We start from the raw sequence: 24571 nt of genomic DNA, 5'->3' as shown, positions 1-24571 counted from the left end.
GAGCTGTGGTCGTTCTGCATGACTGGAGGAAGGAGGGAGGATGAAAAGGCCAGGAGATTTTGGCCGGCCCCAGAATGTTTTGGGTGCAAAGAGGAGACGCGAGTCAAAAACCACAGTGAGAGTGGCCTGATTAAAGACTGATCCCAGTTCATCTCCAGGACATCCGTACTCTAAAGCCTCTACAGACACACCCTTCACCTCACTGTTTACATGTACTCCTTCCTGTCTCGCGCTGCCAAATACTGTAGGACTTACTCATAGCATTATGTGGTTAACCAAGGCCATGAGTTTGCCTTCACTTTGTTAAGGGCCTTTGAGGAGACTCTGTGCCACTGTGTGTGATCGATGGGAGATTTATTTATTTCTATCAAAAACATTTGTAAGTTGGAAGGACATTGACTAAAGACAGCAAAGTAAACTACAAATAATTCAATAAACATTTTAGAAAGCAGAGATCTTCAGTGTTGTTGCTTTTGTCTATCCATCCTCTCTGCGAAAGAAGAGGAAAACGAGGCTTTGCCACATTTCCAGTGAGTTTATTTCAGTAGAAGTGGTTTTAAAAACACTTCACACTGTACCTCAAACATCTCACGTCCTTGAGACCCCCATAAGCAAGCAAGATCAACATATTCAAATATGGCGGTGTCCAACATTATATTCTGTGCAAAAACTTTAAGCATACTATTTTACAGAAGAAAACAAACAAACAAAAAGTCTACATTGGGAGGGGGTAGGGATTGAAACAGTCACACAATAATCAAGAATGATATTTTGCACAATTGTCAAAAGTTGGGACTACATGAGATAAAATCCATCAGGGGGCTTTAGATATGTGCCTTGTTTAAACAGCCAATGCAGACAGGAGTAGTGACCTGTGTAGAACAACAACAAACGACTTCTACTGCTCTCTCTTCAGTACAGATCATTCTCTTTAGCATTGTGTAAGGGTATTGTGAGTGTGGGTGTGCACTTGTGTCATCATAAATACAGTACATACATACGAACGCAACGTGTTTTCTAATAAGGCATATGTGGCAAATCGAAGTCCACCGAAAAGAAACAGTATTAACACTATTTAAGGCCTGGAAAGCAGAAAAGGGGTGAGACAGAATCACAAGTACCTTACGGAGAAGAACGTCAAAACAATGGAGTGAAAGCAGCCCTACAGTGACCGGGAAGGAAGCTGCTGTGACGTCACCCCCACAGTGGGCCAGGGGAATGGAGGTGGGAACGTGGTCCTGGTGCCTGGGGGCACGATGTCTGCCCTGAACCAGTCTACAGTCAGACACTATCAAAAACCCATTTTCCGGTCTTTCTTCCAAGAGTATAGGAGTAAACCACAGTTTTTGGCTTTAAAAAGTGGAAGGACTGTGAATGTATCCATTTCACACGAGGGGGGGGGGGGGGGGGGAAGGGGGGGGAGGACTAGTAACGTGACCGGGTTCCACATCGCCTCAAAGCCATAAAATCACAGATATAAAATACATTCATGAACAAATGTACAAATAAACAAAAAAACAGGTCAATGATTACAAGCATCATACCTTACATCAACTTGAAATGGCTCTTTAGCAGAGACGAAAATACACGTTTCATGACTACACAATAGGATGGGAAAGGGAAAAATAAAATAACATATTCTTAAGCTTGTCACATCCTATTGACGTGAAGCATTTGGCTACACAGTGAGACAGAGCTGGACTCAGTCCCCCTCACTGTGACCTAAACATCATACTGCTATCCCAGCAAGCAAAAGTGGTGTCCATTACATCATTATGTCTTTAAATGACATTATCATCAGGTTGTAGATTAGAAGTATACATTTTTTGTTGAAGAATTACAGCAAACCACAACAACCAAAATGTGACGTCTTTCCCATGACATCTTGCTCTCGTCATGAAAAATACATCCTTTTCTTGTTGTAACAGAGACAAGTTCCTTGTAATCGGGTTTTGTAACTTCTTTCTCAACCAGAAAACCAGTTTACAACCATAAAATGACATCATTACAACATCATGCTCATCATTGCCCCTAGGGTTACTATAGTACCTCAGTGAGGGTTCCCGAGTGTTGGTCGAAAGACTCAGATGATGGTACCACGCGCCAGTGTCAGACCAGACAAAGACCCAGTTCCCTGAGAACATCAGAGACAAACGTTCCAAACACTACAAACTAACGGCAGCTAATTGGGCGTAATAATATTTACAACACGGTGGTCCTGATAAAACCAATTAAAATCAAACTATTTTCCTATAAATCCACCTACAGCATTATGGATGCAGCATTGCAAGTAGAGAAACAGCAGAATGATCGAGCTGACGTTTTGGAGTTAATAGCATGGTAAACGGGAATAACTTTTGGGTACTATTGTCACTGCTGAGTTGACTACAGCCACTCCTGTGCTGGTGATAGGAGGAACATGGATCTATAAGACACAACATGGTGCCATCGATTTGATCTAATCGCTACTCGTTGGATGGCTACTCGGACACCAATTGTTGTGTTTAGGCTAATGGACAGTTTCAAACCAAATATCAACAGATTAAAGTGATCTCATTCCAACAGAGAGCAACATATTCAGATCGATTTCAGTACGGACACTGAACAACGTACCATGAATAAATACCATGAAGAATAAGTTAATTTATGCTGTATCGAGAGCTTGAGTTCCTAACTCTTTTTATGAAGGATTTCTTTGTAAAAACATATATATATATTTTTTTACTTATACATTATTAGGTGTATATTTTCTTTCTATACGTGTGTTTATTCTGCATTGGATGTTTTTTGCTAGGTGCTTATTTTGGCTTCAAGCAATGAACAGTTCTTTATGGAGTGAGTTTGTAATTCAAAAGGGGATTTTCTCGAACACGCGACTCGCCTGACAAACTCACAATCCTTCACAGTTAGCATCAGTTCCCGCTCAACAAAGTCCTTTGACTGATATATATATATATATATATATTATGTATAAAAAAATAAGTTATTGCGCATCCAAAAAAAAGTGCATCGTATTTTTCTTTTTAAAAATATCTCTCATGCGCTTCACTTTTTCTTCCTTTGATCCTGAATCCAACAAGACTTTTTTTCTCGGAGTGGGTTGGTTGACGAAAGTGTTGGCGCACCTTCTTTCTTGACCTTTTGTCATACCACGTGGGCACCGGCATGTAGGTGACGGGTTGGGACAGGCAGGGCAGAGTGTGTAGTAGAGTGATAGGGAGGAAAAGAAGAAGACGACGTGAAGGGGTGGTCCCACTACGCTATCACCATGGGAACGTCGTCTGAGAAGCCGCTGATCATGGGGGCGTCTTCGTCATCGTCACCTTTAAGGAGGACGGGGGGAAAGGAGAGATGAACGGAGGAGGGAAGAAGGACATGATAGTTGCATCAGAACGGATCATGCAAAAATGTGGTTTGTGAGTGGGGCCAGGAGTTTCTCCGGACGATGGGACCTGACAAGGACAAAATACGGTCCCTAGTAGCACAGCCTTTAACTGGGGACCAGAGTTTTTATGGTCAGGTCACACGGTCAGGAGAAACTCCAGGCCCTAGAAATGTTTGATCAAAAGCCGTGCCAATCAGTTGGACATAGAGAGGGATGATCTATGGGTGTCAGATCAACAAATAAAGACAGCATGGTTCAAGTTCAACACAGTGTAGACTGATAACATCAACCTCCATTACAACAGTCACGGTCAACAGTAACAACAAGCGTCCTGCACAGGAGCACAAAACAAGGGAGCAACGCAACTACGGATGTGTGGGGATACTTTGATATAGAACTTAACCAAGGACTCTTACCCAGCTCGTCCCCAGAGGAGAAAATGGCCGACCCCAGGCGGGAGTTGTAGTGGCTGTTGGCGAAGGCAGTGAAGTTGTTCTGAAGGCGGCGGTGCCTCAGGTACAGGACCACCAGGCCCCCACACAGCCCCAGCAGCAGCAGGAACAGCACCGGCACCACCACTACTGCCATGTCCCCTGACTGACCCGAGCTCCGCACTGCCTCGCTGGGACCTGCAGGGAGAGGGGGGGAGGGGGTATACCTGGTGAGTGACATTCACTGACTGACATTGTGCATACAGTACATGAGGGAGCCATGATGAGAGATTCTTTATATACTTTTATCTCACAAAGTTGATTAATGAAGTAAGATTCACCCGGAAAACTATCACCATATTGATATTGATAACTCATATCCTTCTGTTGTATGAATGTCACCACACATTGTTACTGAAACCGACGTTTAGGATTGATGCATAATCTTAGTAAATGTGTCCCGTAACTTCCTATCCTCCCCCTCTCACCTTGTCCCAGCTGGTCATAGAGCAGCAGGGCGGACTCACCTTGTCCCAGCTGGTCGTAGAGCAGCAGGGCGGACTCACCTTGTCCCAGCTGGTCGTAGAGCAGCAGGGCGGACTCGCCACACAGCTGCCCGTTGAGCAGGCAGCGGGCCTGGACAGAGAAGGTGTAGTTGTGGCCCGCCAGCAGGCTGCTGATCCGGAAGAAGGTCTCCGTGGTGTTTCCCAGGAGCACGGAGGAGTTGGACAGGCTGTCGTACACGTGCACCTCGTAGCCCTGCGGAGAGACACCGAGCACGGATGTACAGACAGCCATTGATGGTGAATATCAGAGGAACTAAAAGACAGTGGGGTTGATCTGTCATCACAGGGAGAGATAGCTGTCCCTCACCCTGCTCTCATTGAAGCTCCTCTCCTTCACGGCCAAACTCTTCCAGAAGAGGAACACGTGGTCTTTCTCCGTCAGGATCTTCAGAGCCTCTGGAGCAGGCAGGGGCACTATGTCCACGCAGAGAAGAAGGAAACAACTTTGACATCATACATCCATACAATTATGTTCATGTTAAAACAATCCCCATTGGGTTTTGAATATGGTCTCCCCAGATCTGTTGACGCTCTACCTTTAACTCCTTTAATATTCAAGAAGCCCTGACTAGTCCCCAGCCACTATATAACCGATGGTGGGGGCGTTCCAGGTTGTCTATCTCTATTGCAGTCGGGCTGCACACCACAGAAGATCGCTACATCTCACTAACATGACCCCTGAGATGTTTTAACTCCTCTCCGGGCATTGTGGGAAAGCAAACTGATCGTCGACTGTGATAAAGAGGACCTGGCCGTACTTGTGTTGAGCGTGTAGCTGGCCTCCTTGCTCATGTTGCGCAGGCGGACGGAGACGCTGTAGTGTCCGCCGGGCTCCAGGCCCTTGAGGCAGTACTCCACCGTGTTGTTCTGGGTGGTCAGCTTGTAGCTGCTCTCGGTCTTACGCACCACGTCCTTCAGGTGCACCGCGTACGTCTGCACGGGACGGACACATCCAAATCAAACTTTATTGACAGTGCATTTAACAATCTCAACACAGTTTACAGTAAAATAACACAACAAAAGAACAATAAACGACAGCCGTGTTGGCATCCAAAATGGCACCCTAATGACCAGAGCCCTGGTCAAAGGTAGTGCACTTAAAAGGGAATAGGGTGTCATTTGAGATCCAGACATGGACACACAGGTTTATGGTTTGTGTGGGACAACTGTTCATGTTACTATATCAGGTGTACTGTATATTACCTGGTCAGTCAGGTTTTTAGAGGCTTTATTTAAGGGATAGTTCACTCAATTTTCAAACAGAGTTTCCTTACACTGAAAGAAGTCTATGGACAAGGAGAGACTGCAATCCACACTCTGGGTCTGTTTTGAAGTTTAAGCTTCAACTCACTTTAAAAAAAAGTTAACTATCACTTTAACCCAGGAACCAGACAAAATGCATCGGAAAGGGCTGACGCTCGAGGGTGTGTGAGGATGACCTTACCAGAGGGGCGCTTGGGGAGTCGTAGGGAGGCTGCCACTTCAACATCGCCTGGGTTTTCTCAACGCGCACCTTGTGCAGGTTACGAGGAGGAAGCCGCTCGTTGGGAATCATCTTAACCACCGCATACTCCGAGGGAGGGCCCAGGTAGGGAGAGATGGCCCGCACCTGTCACACACAAGTGAACACACGCACGCACACACACAGATATTGTTCTTTAGAAACCAAAAATGCACACATAGGTTAACTGTGAGCAGATTTTCTGAAGTCAATCATTTTACAGTTCAGTAGTTTAAAACGGAATCTTGGGTAAGATGTCAATAAAGTTATCTGATTCTGTATCTGAGGCACTGAGAGAGGAACCAGGATGAAGAGGAATAAGGGTGTGAACTCACGAGGAACAGGTACTGCTCATCACTGTCCACAGTGACGGTCCGGCTGCTATCGCTGGTGTTCACACTGTGAGGGCTGCGGTACAGGTCCAAGAAGGAGGTGGCAAAGAAGATGCCATACACCTGTACAGACAGACAACAACCATACAGTACATCACTGGCTGCACAGGGAGCTGTCCTACTCCAGCCGCGCGCCTCACAGTAGCAATGGAAAGAGCTTTGAGCATCTGGACAATCGCTTTAAACATCCCATCAATTATGACTCTATGAAATTCCTTCTTATATTTTGCTTGTGGGGACTCTCTTAATTGATCTTGCCTGGAACCAATGGAAGAGCGCAAACCCCGCCCATCAGGCACTCAAGACAGGCTCAATCAAATGCCTGAAGCATTTGAAAGTATACTACAGATACTACTTAAACCCAGGGTCATGCTCATTAGGCACCAAATAGAAGAAAACGGATAGGGACTACCTGACATTTTCTGTCCCAAAAAGTTGAATGATGTTTTCCGTTGTGTGCCCTAATGAACATGACCCATGTCTGTAATACAGTAGCTGTCATGCTGTGCCGGTGTTACCTGTGCAGGGGATCCGGTTACAGTCCAGCTGCAGTCCACAGAGCTCTGGTTAAGGGCCCGGGCCTTGAGGAGGGGAGGCTCCGGCTGGGTGCCTTTGGTCTGCTGGCGGGACAGGGCTGTGGGGCTGTCTCCTACACCGGTCTGGGCCCACACAGCCACCTCGTAGATGGTCCCCGTGGTCAGGTTGGCAGCTGCAAGTGTACAGGCAGATACAGAGACAGACAGACCGACAGAGTTGGATATTGTAAACACAGAAGTGTGTGTATGTGATGCATATGACGAAGTTATGTGTTTGAAAAACACTTGCTGTTTAATTGTCCGAAAATGTGTGGACACTAGAGGCAGACAGGGGCCTACCTTTCAGTATGCTGCCTCGCACAGTGTAGTTCCTGCTCTCCTTCACGTGAGCATCAAACACCCAGGACAGCACCACCACATACTGCCTCACCTGCACACACCCACGGAACAACGGCAGAATTATAGGGCAAGTTAGAACACATAAGCACCAACTCACACATACACACACACACCCAGACACGCCACCAACTGACCTCATATTGGGAGTTAAAGCTGAAAGATAGGCTCATCGAGTCTTCTGTGATGCTATCGGTGATAACTGAGGGGGGTGGTAGAGCTGAGAGAGAGAGAGACACAATAAGCATCAGCTCCAATACATAAGACAACTACATACTGGCGGCCAGCAGAGGGCGATAGAACACTGTAAATCTCCACAATGCAAACAGTAGAGGAAGCGCAATGAAGGATTAGGGAAAGGGGGATACCTAGTCAGTTGTACAACTGAATGCTTTCAAATGAAATGTGTCATCCGCATTTAACCCAACCCCTCTGATTCAGAAAGGTGCGGGGGGGGCTGCTTTCAATGACATCCACGTCTTCGGCGCCCGGGGAACAGTGGGTTAACTGCCTTGCTCAGGGGCAGAACAACAGATTTTTATCTTGTCAGCAGCTTGTCACCTTTCGGTTACTGGCCCAACACTCTAACCACTAAGCTTCCTGCCACAGCTCCAGACCAAAATAAGAAATCTACCATCCTCCGGTGACCCAAATCTCTACAACCCAAACGAAAAAGAAATAGCGTGTGATTATAGAAGCATTCTTATAACTTGCGACCCACCTCTCACATGCCCAGGGCCCACTTTTGGTCTTGACCCATAGTTTAAGAAACCCTGGATTAGAGAATTTGTCAAATGTATCAAAACTATCATCATGCCATATTATAAATTGTCAGGCAATGATCATGAGAGATTCTGTCATACCTTTCTTGGGGATGATGGATTTAACCTCAGTCCAGTTCCCCATACCTCGACCCGTCACTGCTGCCACCTGAAAACACACAGGTTTACAACCCATCAGACAGGCTCACGACTCAACAATTCTAAGATCTCACGTTACCTTCATGTCATGAAGTCAAATGTCACTATGAAGCTGCTCTGAAAGACAGGTCTCTTACTCTAAACTTGTACAGAGTGCTGGGCTGTAGGTTCTTGACCTCCACACCGTTGCCGGTGCTTCGCTGAGAGAACCACTCCACACCTTTTTCACTGTACTCCACCTGTCACACACACACACACACACAGACAGAGAGAGAGAGACAGAACAGGTTTGAAACATTGTTCATGTTAATAATAAACCCACATTGCAGTGTGTGGAGTCTTTCATATTTTGCTGATGAACATTAACTTTGATATCCAGCACCCGTTCAAAGCCATTGGATGGTCATATGTTTCCATCTCTTCTTACTGCTCAGGACATGACACTAAGAATGGAGAGGCGGTTATTAAGTTTACCAGAGGAAACAACAGTGTCTGGGCAGGCTAACTCACAATGTACTCCCGGATCAGTCCGTGGGCTTTGTCCGGAGCGCTCCACGAGGCCTCCACCATGCCGTCCTCTCCGTTGTCACATGACAGCTGCAGGTTTCTGGGGGGGTCGGGCACTGCAACAACCATTACGAACTGTCAATCCACCATAATATTCAATTCATAGCTTAAAACACTATTGCAGGCAGGCCACAAACTTCAAAAGTGATATAAAAGTGATAATGGGTATTTCCAAGACCCTCTCGATAGAGATCCTCCATGCCTTTCAGTCCAGGGGTAGGCTTAATCTGGGTACTGGATAATTATCCTAAATCTACATTCCTATTCCTTTTGTTACTCCTTTTGCCCGTCAGTTAGCCGAGCAACTAACAGGCAGTGCATTCAACTCGGGTGTGAAAAACAACCAACTAAAACACATGGCCAATGTGTGAAATCACGCCTTCGACAAATCCTCTGCTGTGAACAGACACAGTGAAACGATTGTGTGTCTTGCTCCCTCTTACCTTTCCCTCGCTCTCTCCCCAACACCCACCCCCCTCTCATCTCTCCCCCCCTCCTCCATTTAATGAACGGTGATCAGCGATAGCCAATGAGAGCTTGCCACAAGCAACGTTGTTCAATTCAAAATGTATCGAGTCGGTATTTCAACTCTGTGTGGCGAGCACGAATGTCTGACTGAAAATGGTACTTGAGGCTGCTTTGCGCCACAGCTTGTTCTAGCTACAGTAACAATCTAACCACATCCTTGTTTTCGCGAGACAGCGTGGTACCGAGAATCATCGCGACCAAGAGAAGAATCTCGTAGTGTGTGATCCTCCGTCTGTGTCAGCAAGACAAGAAACTACAGGACAAACGGCTGTTTGACGTGAGAGGCTCAGTGGTGTTAGGATTTGGAAAGTCGTGTGGTGTACACGGGCCAGTACTCACATCCCTCGGGCGTTCGCAGGGTCAACACATCGTTGGTCTTGTGCTGCTTGCTGAGACACTGGGTCAGAACCTTCACCTGGTACGTGGTGTCTGGCTTCAGCACCGACAGGGTGTAGCTGCTCTTGTTGCTGTGTGTGTCCATGGAGGTCCACTGTTGGGTGCCCACCAGCCTAGCACACAGAGACAGATAAACACACACACACACAGTCAGACACACAATTAGACACATAGGTGCATAAGCGACATAAGCGGTCGCTTAGGGGCCACGGGCCAAACTTGTAGTAATCATGGCCGAATATTGACAGGGCACGTGCCCAGGGCCCTGACCTCCAGGGGGCCCCCATTGATTTTGTTAGTCATTCTGACGCAGATATCATATTAATGTCAGAGTCATGGTGAAATGTGTAATATAGCAGGGAATTAGCTTTAAAACTGCATCTCCGCCTCATGGAAAACTTAGTAGAATTGCAATACAATTACAGAAAACTTGATTTAAAACTGCAACATTTTCTCTATGCCCCATGGCACTGCAGGAAATTAACTTTAAAACTTAAATTCTTCTCTGCCGTCAAGAGGGGGGGGCCACTAAAATGTTTTGCCGCAATGTTGGGGGGGGCAACCAAATCTTACTTAGGGCCCCCAAAGGCTAGAGCTGGCCCTGGACACACACACAAAACACACAGACTGACTGGCTGACCTGTAGTAGATGAGGAAGTAGCAGGAAGCCAGGGGCAGGTTCTTAGGTCTGGACCAGGTGAGGGTGATGGCGCCAGAGAAGTCTGCCGTCCACCGCAGGTTCTGGATCTTGTAGACCAGAGAGTCGGCTACAGAAAGACAGGTCAGAAACCCACCCCCAGTACAAACGTTAGAGAGGAGAGATACAAGTGAAAAGATGACTGAAGACTTTGCTTATGTAAATTGAATTGGGGGCGTGACATGATTTTCATTAAAAGTATATGACATCGTAATACACAGCAGAGCCACTTCCTGCTTACAGAAATAAAAAACAATAACATTATAATTGGCCAGGACTGCCACTATACTAGCTCTGTTTCAAGAGCCAATAGAAGCAGTCTTCCTTGGGCAGATTTGAAGTCTGTTTTTGTTGACGTCTGTAAAGCAGGATGATGTCATATTCCCGAGTCTCCCTTTAAGTGCGGAAGAAGCCTGGCTACTGAAGACTCACAGGTGCAGTTGTCCTCGTCACTGTGGTCGGAGCAGTCCATAAAGCCGTCACACTTCTCACCGTCCAGCAGACAGGCTTCCCCGTCAGCGCAGTGCGTGCCGTTAACACATGTCAGAGGCCCTCGTGTAGCTATCAGAGAGAGAGAGTGTGGGGGGGTGAGTTGGGAAGACGAGTAGGAAGGGAAAGAGAGAAAAGGGGAAGAGAAACAAGTGTGAGAACCACATCTCCTTTTCGAAGGTTTCCTTTGCACGCCGAGTGAAACGTCAACGTTCAAGTGTCTTAGTCTTGCTGTGGATCTTTGTTTCTTACAACATTTTGTGCATTTTATGAATAAACACCGTTACTGGGATGGCTACGTGTTTCACCCTTTTGGCCAGTTGGAAAGTCCCCACTCACGTCTGTGTATTGACTGACTGACATAGGCCCCATGAGGAGCATAGGTCATCCACACACTGTGTGTAACACTTACGACAGTGGGCTTCGTCCGAACCGTCCAGGCAGTGCTGGTGGCCGTCGCAGCGCTGCCAGTCGGGGATGCAGGTGGGGGCTTCCGGCAGAGGAACTGGCTCTTACTGCAGCGGCCAGGGGGCAGGGGAGGGGCGTGGGTGGGCCACGGGGCCTGTGTCGCCGTGCCGTTGGCTGTGCCGTTGGCTGTGCCTAGGAAACAAAACATAACCACAGGGCCAGTGCCAGAACAAATCAGTTGACGGGCATCTGATTTTTTGGATAAGGGGGCACGCTTTTTTTTTTTTTCATGGGACTTCCTACGTCTATTTTTTTTAATAGATTTTAAAGTAAAGACATGTAATTTAACTGCAAAAATGTATTACATTGTTATGTCGCACGAACACAACCAGTCAAGATATTTTCATCGGATTATCAAAAGAATTCCTTCACGTTCGTCCAAACTAATTCCAGCATCCGAACACCGTGCACCCGTCAACGTTCCTTCAGTGTCTGAAACTCTCTCACCGGAAAAAGCATCCGAGCGAGCCAATCAGCGCCCCTCTGTCTTACTAGTCTAATGACGAATTTCCACCATATTCTTTTCACCTGTCAAGTATTTTCCAATCACTGCAGATGAATGAAAGGAGACAAATAGCTCCAAATTGTTTTCTAGTCAAGTCACATGGTCAGTAATAACCACCCTGGCCCTACCTAGCTACATACAGCTGTATAACTAGTCCTGAGCTGTGTAGCCAAGGTGGCAAGCCCTTTGGTGTAGATGGAGACGGTGGTTCACCTGTGGGACAGCCCAGTTCATCACTGCCATCGGGACAGTCAGCGTAGCCGTCACACACCCAGGAGTTGACTATACAGGCTCCCGAGCCACAGTGGAAGCGGTTAGGGGCGCAGGACGATGGGCCTGGGGCAGGGGTGTGGGGCGTGACTCCTCCTAAGAAAACAAGAGAGAGGAAGAGGTTCAAATACACATAACACTTCAAATGGTTTGGTCATAGAGATCTGGCAGGAATAACAGAGTGAGTGAGTGAGTGAGTACCAGTGCACTGAGCCTCATCAGACCAGTCTCCGCAGTCATTCTCTCCGTCACACTTCCACCAGGAGGGCACACAGCGCCCGTTACGACACTCATACTGGAAGTCCCGTGTGCAGCCTGGCCCCTCAGTGGGGGAGCCTGAAACATACACACACTCAGGAATAATCTCATTTCTAGATACATTCATTTATAAAGTGCTGCAGTGTACATGGCTGACACGTGCACACACACATTGTGTGTACTCACCACAGTTGGCCTCATCAGAGTAGTCCCCGCAGTCGTTCATACCGTCACACTTCCACCCCAGGCTCACACACACTCCGTTGGCACACTGGAAGTTGTAGGCGTCACACGTCTTCTCAAACTCAGGGTGAGTGGCTAGAGAGACAGGTGGCAATCAGTACAACAAACGACAACAACTTACTTCGATGCCTTTCTAGTATCGATGCATTCATTTTGTTTTTCCTGAGCCGACCAAACATGTTCCTTGGTCATGGAGAAAACAGGGAGTGAAAGCAGATAAGGAATGCGTGTTCCTTTTCCGTTGCACAGTGTTTTGAAACGGATTTCATATGAACACGACCCAGGTCCGGTCACATGCACAGGAAGAAAAACCCTGGGCTTTGTAACAGTAAATGTATTTAGTGACTGTTGCAGCTGTAGTGTTTTCTGCGATAGTAGTGGTGGGGTTAGTGGAGAAGGACTCACAGCAGCCGGCGTAGGCCACGTCCTCATCGGATCCGTCCTCGCAGTGTTTGGTGCCGTCACACACCAGAGACTGGAACAGGCACTGGGCTCGGTTCTGACACACAAAATCCATGTAGCGCGTACACAGGGGATCTGCAAGGAGGACACACACACACACACATACATACACACACACACACACACACACTACTATATTACAATGGGATATACGGCTGAGATATTCTCAACCAACCTCGGGTGAATGTATTGATGACAAAAACCAGTCCATGACAAAAGCCCTCAAAACGTTTCCGTTTTTCGAAAGACCAAAGTACATCTGGGGGCGAAAAACAACATACAAAATGTTTGCAGCATAGAAAGAGATCCTATTCCCCCGGAGATACGATGTCTATAGTTTGCAGTCTAGTTTCGGAGTTAAGACTTTCCGTTGGTCACTCACCACAGTGTTGCTCGTCGGCGCCCCCTGGGCAGTCCTGTACTCCGTTGCAGTGTGCGCTGGCAGGCAGACAGGTGCCGTTGGAACACAGGAAGCCATTACAGCGATCCCCCACTGTCAACAACAACACAGCATCTGTTAGTGCCAAGCCATTCTATCGAAGACCGTGCAACAACGGAAATCTGGGTAACACTTTGCTTGAACCGTCCATAAAGGTCGACCGAACACTGTCATAGCGCTGTCGTAACAATGACATAGCATCATGGGTGTTGGCGTCAAGCAGAGAGAGCTGTGTCTATGCGCGCGCGTGTTGGGTGTGTGTGTCCTCACCGCAATGCGCTTGCTCCTCGTCAGAGCTGTCCTGACAGTCGTCATCACCGTCACACACCCAGCGCTTAGGGATACAGTGGCCCGTGAGACACTGGAACCTACTGGCCTCACAGGTGTGGTGACCCACTGAGACCGGGAGGGAGGGAGGGAGAGAGATGGAGAGACTAAGAGAGAGACGGAGGTTGTGCAACGTTCTCCTTTTGAACATGGCCCTGATCTCACCTGTACAGTTGGCTTCATCCGACCAGTCCCTGCAGTCGTTGTCTCCGTCACATCGCCAGGCCTCGCGTATACACACTCCCCGCGCACACGTGAACTCCCCTGGTCCACACTGGTGACTCTCTGGGATACACACATACACACACACACAGTCAGTAATCAGAGGCAGCATCACATAGGCTATATACAATCTCAAAAGTCATACAGGATAGAGCACACTTTGTCAGGAAAAAAACATGCTTGGAAGTGTGTGCACACACGCGACTGAATGGACGGATACAAAACATGCACACACGCACATAGACACACGCATGCGTGCACGCACACACACACACACTCTTCCTCGTACCACAGTGTTCCTCGTCACTGTTGTCCCCACAGTCGTCCTCGTGGTCACACTTGAAGGCCAGCGGGATGCAGGAGCCGGACACCACACAGCGGAACTGGATGGACGGGTCACAGGAGGTGGTGGCTGGAGGGGGAGGAACAGGGGGCAGAGGGACAGACAGAATGGCAGGGTGTTGACACTGAGCCCAGAAGGACAGAGAGAAAGAACAGCAGCAGAGACCCAAAGCAGAGTGTATTGTGACAGTAACAAACTCAAGTCTGGCTCTATTGAACATTATCTGTTGGATCCATTTTAGTCACTATTTACCTCCCCAACCAGGATTCCACACCCAACCATTTTATATTATAATAATAAAACAGAATAATCTGTGAGTGAGTGAGTTGTCCATTGTCTAGCTGTGCGTCTGAAATGGCCTGCCCAAAAGTAGTGCACTATATAGGGAATAGGGTGTAATTTCGCCTCCACTCACGGCACTCCTGCTCGTCGCTCATGTCGCCACAGTCGTTGTCGCTGTCGCACTTCCAGATGCTGCTGATACACTTGCCGTTGGAGCAGCGGTAGTGGATGGGCAGGCACGTGTGTTCTGGGGGAGTTGAATTTCATTCCATTTTGGGTTACAAATAAAACACACATCATCAAGAAGTGTATCTGAATCCTAAAGGATCTCCTCTAGTGGTCCTAGGAGAACAACAAACAGAGTCAGACGGACAGTCAGGGAGAGAGGGAGAGGAGGACAGTGGTTCTCTACATTCACCGAGGCAGGGATCTTCAATACCGATTCCTGGCGACGGGCCCAACGCAGGCTGTGCAGGGTTTTGTTTCAGCCTAGTACGAACACGCCTGATTCAACTCATCGCTTGGTGATTAGTTGAACTAGGTGACACGGGTGTTAGTGCTAGGATGGAACAAAAGCCTGCACCATTGTGGATCTGTTGTAGTGTGATAGGGTCGTCTGAAGGACGACGTTGAGAACCTCAACACATGATCATGCATCTGTTTATCATCTATGCATAGTCACTTTACATGTACATATTACCTCAATTACCTCGACTACCCCGTACCCCTGCACATTGACTCGGTACCGGTACCCCCTGTATATAGCCTCATTATTGCTATTTTATTGTGTTACTATTTTCCTTTAGTTTATTTAACACCTTCGTCATACTTTTTCAAACTCTGAATTGTTGGTTAAGTGCTTGTAAGTAAGCATTTCACTGTAAGGTCTACCTACGCCTGTTGTTTTCGGTGCATGTGACAAATAACATTTGATTTGATCAGTAGTATTTTGTACCCGGCGAGACCATTGGGTGTGTGTGTGTGTGTGTGTGTGTGTTTGTGTGCACGTGTGTCTGTCAGAGAGAGTGTGTGCACGTATGTGAGTGTGCCAGGTCTCACCTGTCTTGACGCAGGTGCTGTTGTGGAGCTGGTAGCCGGTGGGACACTGGCACTGGAGCTGTCCGTCGGGTCGGGTGGTGGTGGGCGTGCCGTCGGGGCATACACAGGTGTGGCGGTGCCCGGGCTGGGGCAGACACAGTAGGCTGCAGGGTTGGTCTGCACAGGCATTATGGCCTGGAGAAGAGTGGACACACACACACAAAGGTTTGTCATGAGCTCTGCTGACGTAGTGGGGGTGTCCAAAAAAAGCTTCCACTATTGTCGCTTCCAGAGTAACATTCTGACTACCCATAATAACTCTTTAACGGTGACCGTCAAAGTGGAAGGCTTACTTAGAATGGGCATTGATTCTTAGATATGGTTTCACTGCTTGTCTCTCACCTCTGGTCTTGCCCTTGTAGAAGATTTTGAGGTCCATGACCCCGGTCAGTCTACCCACTATCAGCTCATTGTCCTTGGAACCTGCCTTGGAAGCCTTGAAGATGCCCCTCCTTGACCAGTCATCCCAGTACAGGTCATTCTGAAAAGTGTGAATGTAAATGAAAAGCGGGATGCAGGAGCCGGACACCACCAAATGAAAAGCACACACAAGCCAATGAGGATTTGCCCAGTAACTGGGAGATTATATGAAAACAAACATAGATATACTTCTACAATGGGACTGTGCTCCCCAGTGTTGCACACTCAATAACCTTAAAAAGGTCGAATCTCTACGATATGACATCATCATACACAGAGGGCCGACTTTTTGCGTCCAGACATCAGTAACATTCTTATTGGACAAGACTGCCTCTATTGGATAACTCCAAAGACACATTTATACTGACTCTACACACACGCCCACTCACACTCGGTTTATCTTATATCCTGTTGCCTAGTCCCCTTACCCCTATACATATCTACCTCCATCACTCCAGTACCCCTGTAACCTTACCCCTATACATATCTACCTCCATCACTCCAGTACCCCTGTCACCTTACCCCTATGCATATCTACCTCCATCACTCCAGTACCCCTGTCACCTTACACCTATACATATCTACCTCCATCACTCCAGTACCCCTGTCACCTTACCCCTATACATATCTACCTCCATCACTCCAGTACCTCTGTCACCTTACACCTATACATATCTACCTCCATCACTCCAGTACCCCTGTCACCTTACACCTATACATATCTACCTCCATCACTCCAGTACCCCTGTCACCTTACACATATACATATCTACCTCCATCACTCAAATACCCGTCACCTTACACCTATACATATCTACCTCCATCACTCAAATACCCCTGTTACCTTACCCCTATACATATCTACCTCCATCACTCCAGTACCCCTGTCACCTTACACATATACATATCTACCTCCATCACTCAAATACCCGTCACCTTACACCTATACATATCTACCTCCATCACTCAAATACCCCTGTAACCTTACCCCTATACATATCTACCTCCATCACTCAAATACCCCTGTCACCTTACACCTATACATATCTACCTCCATCACTCAAATACCCCTATCACCTTACCCCTATACATATCTACCTCCATCACTCCAGTACCCGTCACCTTACCCCTATACATATCTACCTCCATCACTCAAATACCCCTATCACCTTACCCCTATACATATCTACCTCCATCACTCCAGTACCGTCACCTACCCCAATACATATCTACCTCCATCACTCAAATACCCCTGTCACCTTACACCTATACATATCTACCTCCATCACTCAAATACCCTGTCACCTTACCCCTATACATATCTACCTCCATCACTCAAATACCCCTATCAAATACATATCCCTCCATCACCAAATTCACCTTACACCTATACATATCTACCTCCATCACTCATAACCTTACCCCTATACATATCTACCTCCATCACTCCAGTACCCGTCACCTTACCCCTATACATATCTACCTCCATCACTCAAATACCCCTGTCACCTTACACCTATACATATCTACCTCCATCACTCCAGTACCCCTGTCACCTTACCCCTATACATATCTACCTCCATCACTCAAATACCCCTATCACCTTACCCCTATACATATCTACCTCCATCACTCCAGTACCCGTCACCTTACCCCTATACATATCTACCTCCATCACTCAAATACCCCTGTAACCTTACCCCTATACATATCTACCTCCATCACTCCAGTACCCCTGTAACCTTACCCCTATACATATCTACCTCCATCACTCAAATACCCCTGTAACCTTACCCCTATACATATCTACCTCCATCACTCCAGTACCCGTCACCTTACCCCTATACATATCTACCTCCATCACTCAAATACCCCTGTAACCTTACCCCTATACATATCTACCTCCATCACTCCAGTACCCGTCACCTTACCCCTATACATATCTACCTCCATCACTCCAGTACCCGTCACCTTACCCCTATACATATCTACCTCCATCACTCAAATACCCCTGTAACCTTACCCCTATACATATCTACCTCCATCACTCCAGTACCCGTCACCTTACACCTATACATATCTACCTCCATCACTCCAGTACCCCTGTAACCTTACCCCTATACATATCTACCTCCATCACTCCAGTACCCCTGTCACCTTACCCCTATACATATCTACCTCCATCACTCAAATACCCCTATCACCTTACCCCTATACATATCTACCTCCATCACTCCAGTACCCGTCACCTTACCCCTATACATATCTACCTCCATCACTCAAATACCCCTGTAACCTTACCCCTATACATATCTACCTCCATCACTCCAGTACCCGTCACCTTACACCTATACATATCTACCTCCATCACTCCAGTACCCCTGTAACCTTACCCCTATACATATCTACCTCCATCACTCCAGTACCCGTCACCTTACCCCTATACATATCTACCTCCATCACTCCAGTACCCCTGTAACCTTACCCCTATACATATCTACCTCCATCACTCCAGTACCCGTCACCTTACCCCTATACATATCTACCTCCATCACTCCAGTACCCCTGCACATTGTAAATATGATATTGAAACTGACCAAGTATAGGGTATGCTTACTTAATGTGCTATTCATATTTATTATTATTTCCCATGTGTTTGTTCTAGTATTACATTGTAATTAATAACTGCATTGTTGGGTTTTGAGTTTGAAAGAAAGGCATTTCATTGTACTTGTGCACGCGACATTAAATACTTTAACAATGTTGACATGCCGCAAGGGAGGAGACAAATTTGCAAGAGCCAATAGTGACAGTCCTAGGCCATTTTGAGTTCTGCTGTTGACGACATCTGCAAGCAGGAAGTTGACCGGCTGTGCATGAAGAGGTCATATTGCAGAGTCTACCTTTAAAGACGTTAGACAAACAAACTAAGCTTGTAGGCATTTACAAGTGATATTCTTCAAGAATCAATGGGTTTACATCTTTCATTTAAATGATCGAAAACAGATGTAAATATCACAAAGTGGGCCTTAATACTCCACAAGTGCATCAACCGTTCTAAAATAACCTTGAAAACAGCAATGGCATAGGGGTGAGGCAGGCCCTCCATGACCACGCTGCGCTGCCCGCCGGCGAAGTCGGCCCGCTCGATGCGGTCGCCGTAGGCCTCGGTCCAGTACAGCCATTGGTCGTCTGCCGTGATGCCGTTGGGCCAGCGGACGCCCTCGGACACGATGCATGACACGTTGGAGCCGTCCATGTAGCCGCGGTACACGCCGGCCGCGCGGTCGCCCCAGTCCGTCCAGAACATCAGGCTGGTAGGAGACGAGTCACAGATTAGGCAAGTATATCAGACATATATTAACACTGATGTTATTTATGTTAAAGGGCCAATCCGCAGTTCAGCTAAAGTCTAAAATGGCTGTAGCAATCACAGATCGCCCATTTAACAGTCGGTCATCTGGGAGCCCCTTTTTGTGATTTAAAAGCTTCATAAATGCATTTGGCAGATATTCAAGGTAATTAGACTGTGCTACCTCTCTCCTGGCATGAGGACCAGAGCTCTGGGATGCTCCAGCACTGAGGAGTTGAGCAGAGTGTGACGTAGGTCCCCATCAGGGTTAGACACCTACACAACACATACACAGAGTGGGTCTCCATCATCACACACTGTATTGCCTGATACTATACAGTAGCATGTGATCTACCAGGTGAGGATATAAATATAAATCAAACAAGGCTTCAATACGATGGAGAGAAAAGGATACAGTGCATTCCAAAAGTATTCAGAGCCCCTGACGTTTCCCACATTTTGTTAGGTTACAGCCTTATTCTAAAAAATGTATTAAAAATGGTGTTTGTTCCTCATCAAAGAAAACAAATCTACAGACAATAACCCATAATGACAAATAAATGAGGTTTTTCAATTTTGTATTAAAAATTAAAAAATTAAATATCACATTTACATACAGTGGGGCAAAAAAGGATTTAGTCAGCCACCAATTGTGCAAGTTCTCCCACTTAAAAAGATGAGAGAGGCCTGTAATTTTCATCATAGGTACACTTCAACTATGACAGACAACATGAGAAAAATCCAGAAAATCACATTGTAGGATTTTTAATGAATTTATTTGCAAGTCTGGGCTCTGGCTGGGCCACTCAAGGACATTCAGACTTGTCCCGAAGCCACTCCTGCGTTGTTTTGGCTGTGTGCTTAGGGTCGTTGTCCTTTTGGAAAGTGAACCTTCGCCCCCGCCTGAGGTCCTGAGCACTCTGGAGCAGGTTTTCAAGGATTTCTCTGTACTTTGTTCTGGTTCATTTTTCCCTCTATCCTGACCAGTCTCCAAGTCCCTGCCACTTAAAAAAACATACCCACAGCATGATGCTGCCACCACCATGCGTCACCATAGGCCTGATCGGTGGAGCGCTGCAGAAGTTCTCCCATCTCCACAGAGGAACTCTGGAGCTCTGTCAGAGTGACCATCGGGTTCTTGGTTACCTCCTGACTAAGGCCCTTCCCCGATTGCTCAGTTTGGCCGGGTGGCCAGCTCTAGGAAGACTCTTGGCTGGTTCCAAACTTCTTCCATTTAAGAATGATGGAGGCCACTGTGTTCTTGGGGACCTTCAATGCTGCAGAAATGCTGTGCCTCGACACAATCCTGTCGCGTAACTCTACGGATAATTCCTTCGACCTCATGGCTTGGTTTTTGTTCTGACATGCATTGTAAACTGTGGGACCTTATATAGACAGGTGTGTGTCTTTCCAAATCATGTCCAATCAATTGAATGTACCACAGGTGGACTCCAATCAAGTTATAGAAACATCTCAAGGATGATCAATGGGAACAGGAAGCACCTGAGCTCAATTTTGAGTCTCATAGCAAAAGGGTTTAAATACTTATGAAAAAATTATCTGTTTTTAATACATTTGCAAAAATGTCACAAAACCTATTTTAGCTTGTTATTATGGGGTATTGTGTGTAGATAGATTTTTTTTTTTTACATCAATTTTAGAATAAGTCTGTAATGTAAGCAAGTGTGGAAATGGGAAGGGGTCGGAATACTTTCCAAATGCATTGAACAAAAATATAAACGCAACATGTGAAGTGTTGGTCCCATTTTTCATGAACTGAAATACAATGGGGAGAACAAGTATTTGATACACTGCCAATTTTGAAGGTTTTCCTACCTACAAAGCATGTAGAGGTCTGTAATATTTATCATAGGTACACTTCAACTTTGAGAGACGGAATCTAAAACAAAAATCACATTGTATGATTTTTAAGTAATTAATTAGCTTTTTATTGCATGACATAAGTATTTGATTACCTACCAACCAGTAAGAATTCCGTCTCTCACAGACCTGTTTGTTTTTCTTTAAGAAGCCCTCTTGTTCTCCACTCATTACCTGTATTAACTGCACCTGTTTGAACTCGTTACCTGTATAAAAGACACCTGTCCACACACTCAATCAAACAGACTCCAACCTCTCCACAATGGCCAAGACCAGAGTGCTGTGTAAGGACATCAGGGATAAATTGTAGACCTGTACAAGGCTGGGATGGGCTACAGGACAATAGGCAAGCAGCTTGGTGAGAAGGCAACAACTGTTGATGCATTTATTCGAAAATGGAAGAAGTTCAAGATGACGGTCAATCACCCTCGGTCTGGGGCTCCATGCAAGATCTCACCTCGTGGGGCATTAATGATCATGAGGTTGGTGAGGGAACAGCCCAGAACTACACGGCAGGACCTGGTCAATGACCTGAAGAGAGCTGGGACCACAGTCTCAAAGAAACCCATTAGTAACACACAACGCCGTCATGGATTCAAATCCTGCAGCGCACGCAAGGTCCCCCTGCTCAAGCCAGCCCATGTCCAGGCCCGTCTGAAGTTTGCCAATGACCATCTGGATGATCCAGAGGAGGAATGGGAGAAGGTCATATGGTCTGATGAGACAAAAATAGAGCTTTTTGGTCTGAACTCCACTCGCCATTTTTGGAGGAAGAAGGATGAGTACAACCCCAAGAACACCATCCCAACCATGCTACTTCCGGGTTGGAGCGAGCGGTCGCATCTGCACTCGGTCCGCAGGTAGTATTACATTTCATTACATTTCATTATAGTACAACGGTTTGATTTGTCTAATCTTAGCAATTTCTTCTTAGCTAGCTACATAGCCGTCTTTGTATCATAGATAATTGCGTAATTATCGTATTTCGTCGTCCTAACGCAGTCTACACTGCCCTGCAGCTAGCCAGCTAGCTAACGTCCACCGTTAGCTAGTCCACCGTCTACCGATTAGCAGCACAACTATTACACTCAACTGAACGACTTGATTAGTGTAGTGTTAGCTAGCTACATAGTTGTCTTTGCTGTCTTCGTATCCAAGATAATTGTGTAGTTTAGAGTGTGTAGTTTTAGAGTGATTATCTTAATTTACCGAGGTTAGCTAGCCAGCTATTTGTCGTCCTTAACGTAGGAGACACTGCTAGCTAGCCAACAGCTAGCCAACGTCTACCGAACAGAACTTCCGCACTCAACAATCCGGTCGCATTTCGCTTCGCTCCACAGGTAGTATCACATTTTTCATTTCATTTCATTACAGTACAACGGCTTGATTTGTTTGATCGTAGCTAGCTACATAGCTAGCTACATAGCCGTCTTTGTATCAAAGATAATTGTGTAGTCCTGAGCGATTTCCTAGGTTAGCTAGCCAGCTATTGTCGTTCTTTTAACGCAACATAACGTAATCAACACTGCTAGCTAGCCAGCTAGCCCCGAATAGCAGCACAGTAGCACAGTAGAAACTATTACACTCAACGGAACGACTTGATTAGTGTAGTGTCAACAACGCAGACACTGCCAGCTAGCCTACATAGTCAACAACGCAGCCTCTGCCAGCTAGCCTACTTCAGCAGTACTGTATCATTTTAATCATTTTAGTCAATAAGATTCTTGCTACGTAAGCTTAACTTTCTGAACACTCGAGACGTGTAGTCCACTTGTCATTCCAATCTCCTTTGCATTAGCGTAGCCTCTTGTGTAGCCTGTCAACTATGTGTCTGTCTATCCCTGTTCTCTCCTCTCTGCACAGACCATACAAACGCTCCACACCGCGTGGCCGCGGCCACCCTAATCTGGTGGTCCCAGCGCGCACGACCCACGTGGAGTTCCAGGTCTCCGGTAGCCTCTGGAACTGCCGATCTGCGGCCAACAAGGCAGAGTTCATCTCAGCCTATGCCTCCCTCCAGTCCCTCGACTTCTTGGCACTGACGGAAACATGGATCACCACAGACAACACTGCTACTCCTACTGCTCTCTCTTCGTCTGCCCACGTGTTCTCGCACACCCGAGAGCTTCTGGTCAGCGGGGTGGTGGCACCGGGATCCTCATCTCTCCCAAGTGGTCATTCTCTCTTTCTCCCCTTACCCATCTGTCTATCGCCTCCTTTGAATTTCATGCTGTCACAGTTACCAGCCCTTTCAAGCTTAACATCCTTATCATTTATCGCCCTCCAGGTTCCTCGGAGAGTTCATCAATGAGCTTGATGCCTTGATAAGCTCCTTTCCTGAGGACGGCTCACCTCTCACAGTTCTGGGCGACTTTAACCTCCCCACGTCTACCTTTGACTCATTCCTCTCTGCCTCCTTCTTTCCACTCCTCTCCTCTTTTGACCTCACCCTCTCACCTTCCCCCTACTCACAAGGCAGGAAATACGCTCGACCTCATCTTTACTAGATGCTGTTCTTCCACTAACCTCATTGCAACTCCCCTCCAAGTCTCCGACCACTACCTTGTATCCTTTTCCCTCTCGCTCTCATCCAACACTTCCCACACTGCCCCTACTCGGATGGTATCGCGCCGTCCCAACCTTCGCTCTCTCTCCCCGCTACTCTCTCCTCTTCCATCCTATCATCTCTTCCCTCTGCTCAAACCTTCTCCAACCTATCTCCTGATTCTGCCTCCTCAACCCTCCTCTCCTCCCTTTCTGCATCCTTTGACTCTCTATGTCCCCTATCCTCCAGGCCGGCTCGGTCCTCCCCTCCCGCTCCGTGGCTCGACGACTCATTGCGAGCTCACAGAACAGGGCTCCGGGCAGCCGAGCGGAAATGGAGGAAAACTCGCCTCCCTGCGGACCTGACATCCTTTCACTCCCTCCTCTCTACATTTTCCTCTTCTCTCTCTGCTGCTAAAGCCACTTTCTACCACTCTAAATTCCAAGCATCTGCCTCTAACCCTAGGAAGCTCTTTGCAACCTTCTCCTCCCTCCTGAATCCTCCTCCCCCTCCCCCCTCTCTGCAGATGACTTCGTCAACCATTTTGAAAAGAAGGTCGACGACATCCGATCCTCGTTTGCTAAGTCAAACGACACCGCTGGTTCTGCTCACACTGCCCTACCCTGTGCTCTGACCTCTTTCTCCCCTCTCT

General features: G+C 47.0%; 1 protein-coding gene across 1 annotated transcript in view; it reads right to left on the bottom strand.

Annotated features, from left to right (window-relative positions):
• Positions 1-337: 337 nt before the first annotated feature.
• Positions 338-24571, bottom strand: part of LOC115136865 (sortilin-related receptor-like) — a 91994-nt gene continuing 67760 nt past the window's right edge. Inside the window, 31 exon segments of the mRNA XM_065024529.1 lie at positions 338-3323; positions 3802-4014; positions 4383-4575; positions 4690-4796; positions 5141-5315; positions 5827-5991; positions 6219-6338; positions 6794-6984; positions 7151-7241; positions 7345-7427; positions 8071-8137; positions 8265-8366; positions 8638-8750; positions 9562-9731; positions 10259-10385; positions 10748-10876; positions 11217-11294; positions 11297-11404; positions 11991-12143; positions 12249-12383; positions 12492-12623; positions 12954-13085; positions 13393-13503; positions 13720-13845; positions 13942-14061; positions 14288-14410; positions 14757-14870; positions 15683-15856; positions 16064-16202; positions 19209-19455; positions 19678-19769. Of these exon segments, the coding sequence (XP_064880601.1) occupies positions 3256-3323; positions 3802-4014; positions 4383-4575; positions 4690-4796; positions 5141-5315; positions 5827-5991; positions 6219-6338; positions 6794-6984; positions 7151-7241; positions 7345-7427; positions 8071-8137; positions 8265-8366; positions 8638-8750; positions 9562-9731; positions 10259-10385; positions 10748-10876; positions 11217-11294; positions 11297-11404; positions 11991-12143; positions 12249-12383; positions 12492-12623; positions 12954-13085; positions 13393-13503; positions 13720-13845; positions 13942-14061; positions 14288-14410; positions 14757-14870; positions 15683-15856; positions 16064-16202; positions 19209-19455; positions 19678-19769 (4098 nt within the window). The 3' untranslated portion in view covers positions 338-3255.

Source organism: Oncorhynchus nerka, linkage group LG11, assembly GCF_034236695.1.
Source record: "Oncorhynchus nerka isolate Pitt River linkage group LG11, Oner_Uvic_2.0, whole genome shotgun sequence".
Lineage (NCBI taxonomy): Eukaryota > Metazoa > Chordata > Actinopteri > Salmoniformes > Salmonidae > Oncorhynchus > Oncorhynchus nerka.
This window is presented reverse-complemented; position numbering and strand designations above follow the sequence as displayed.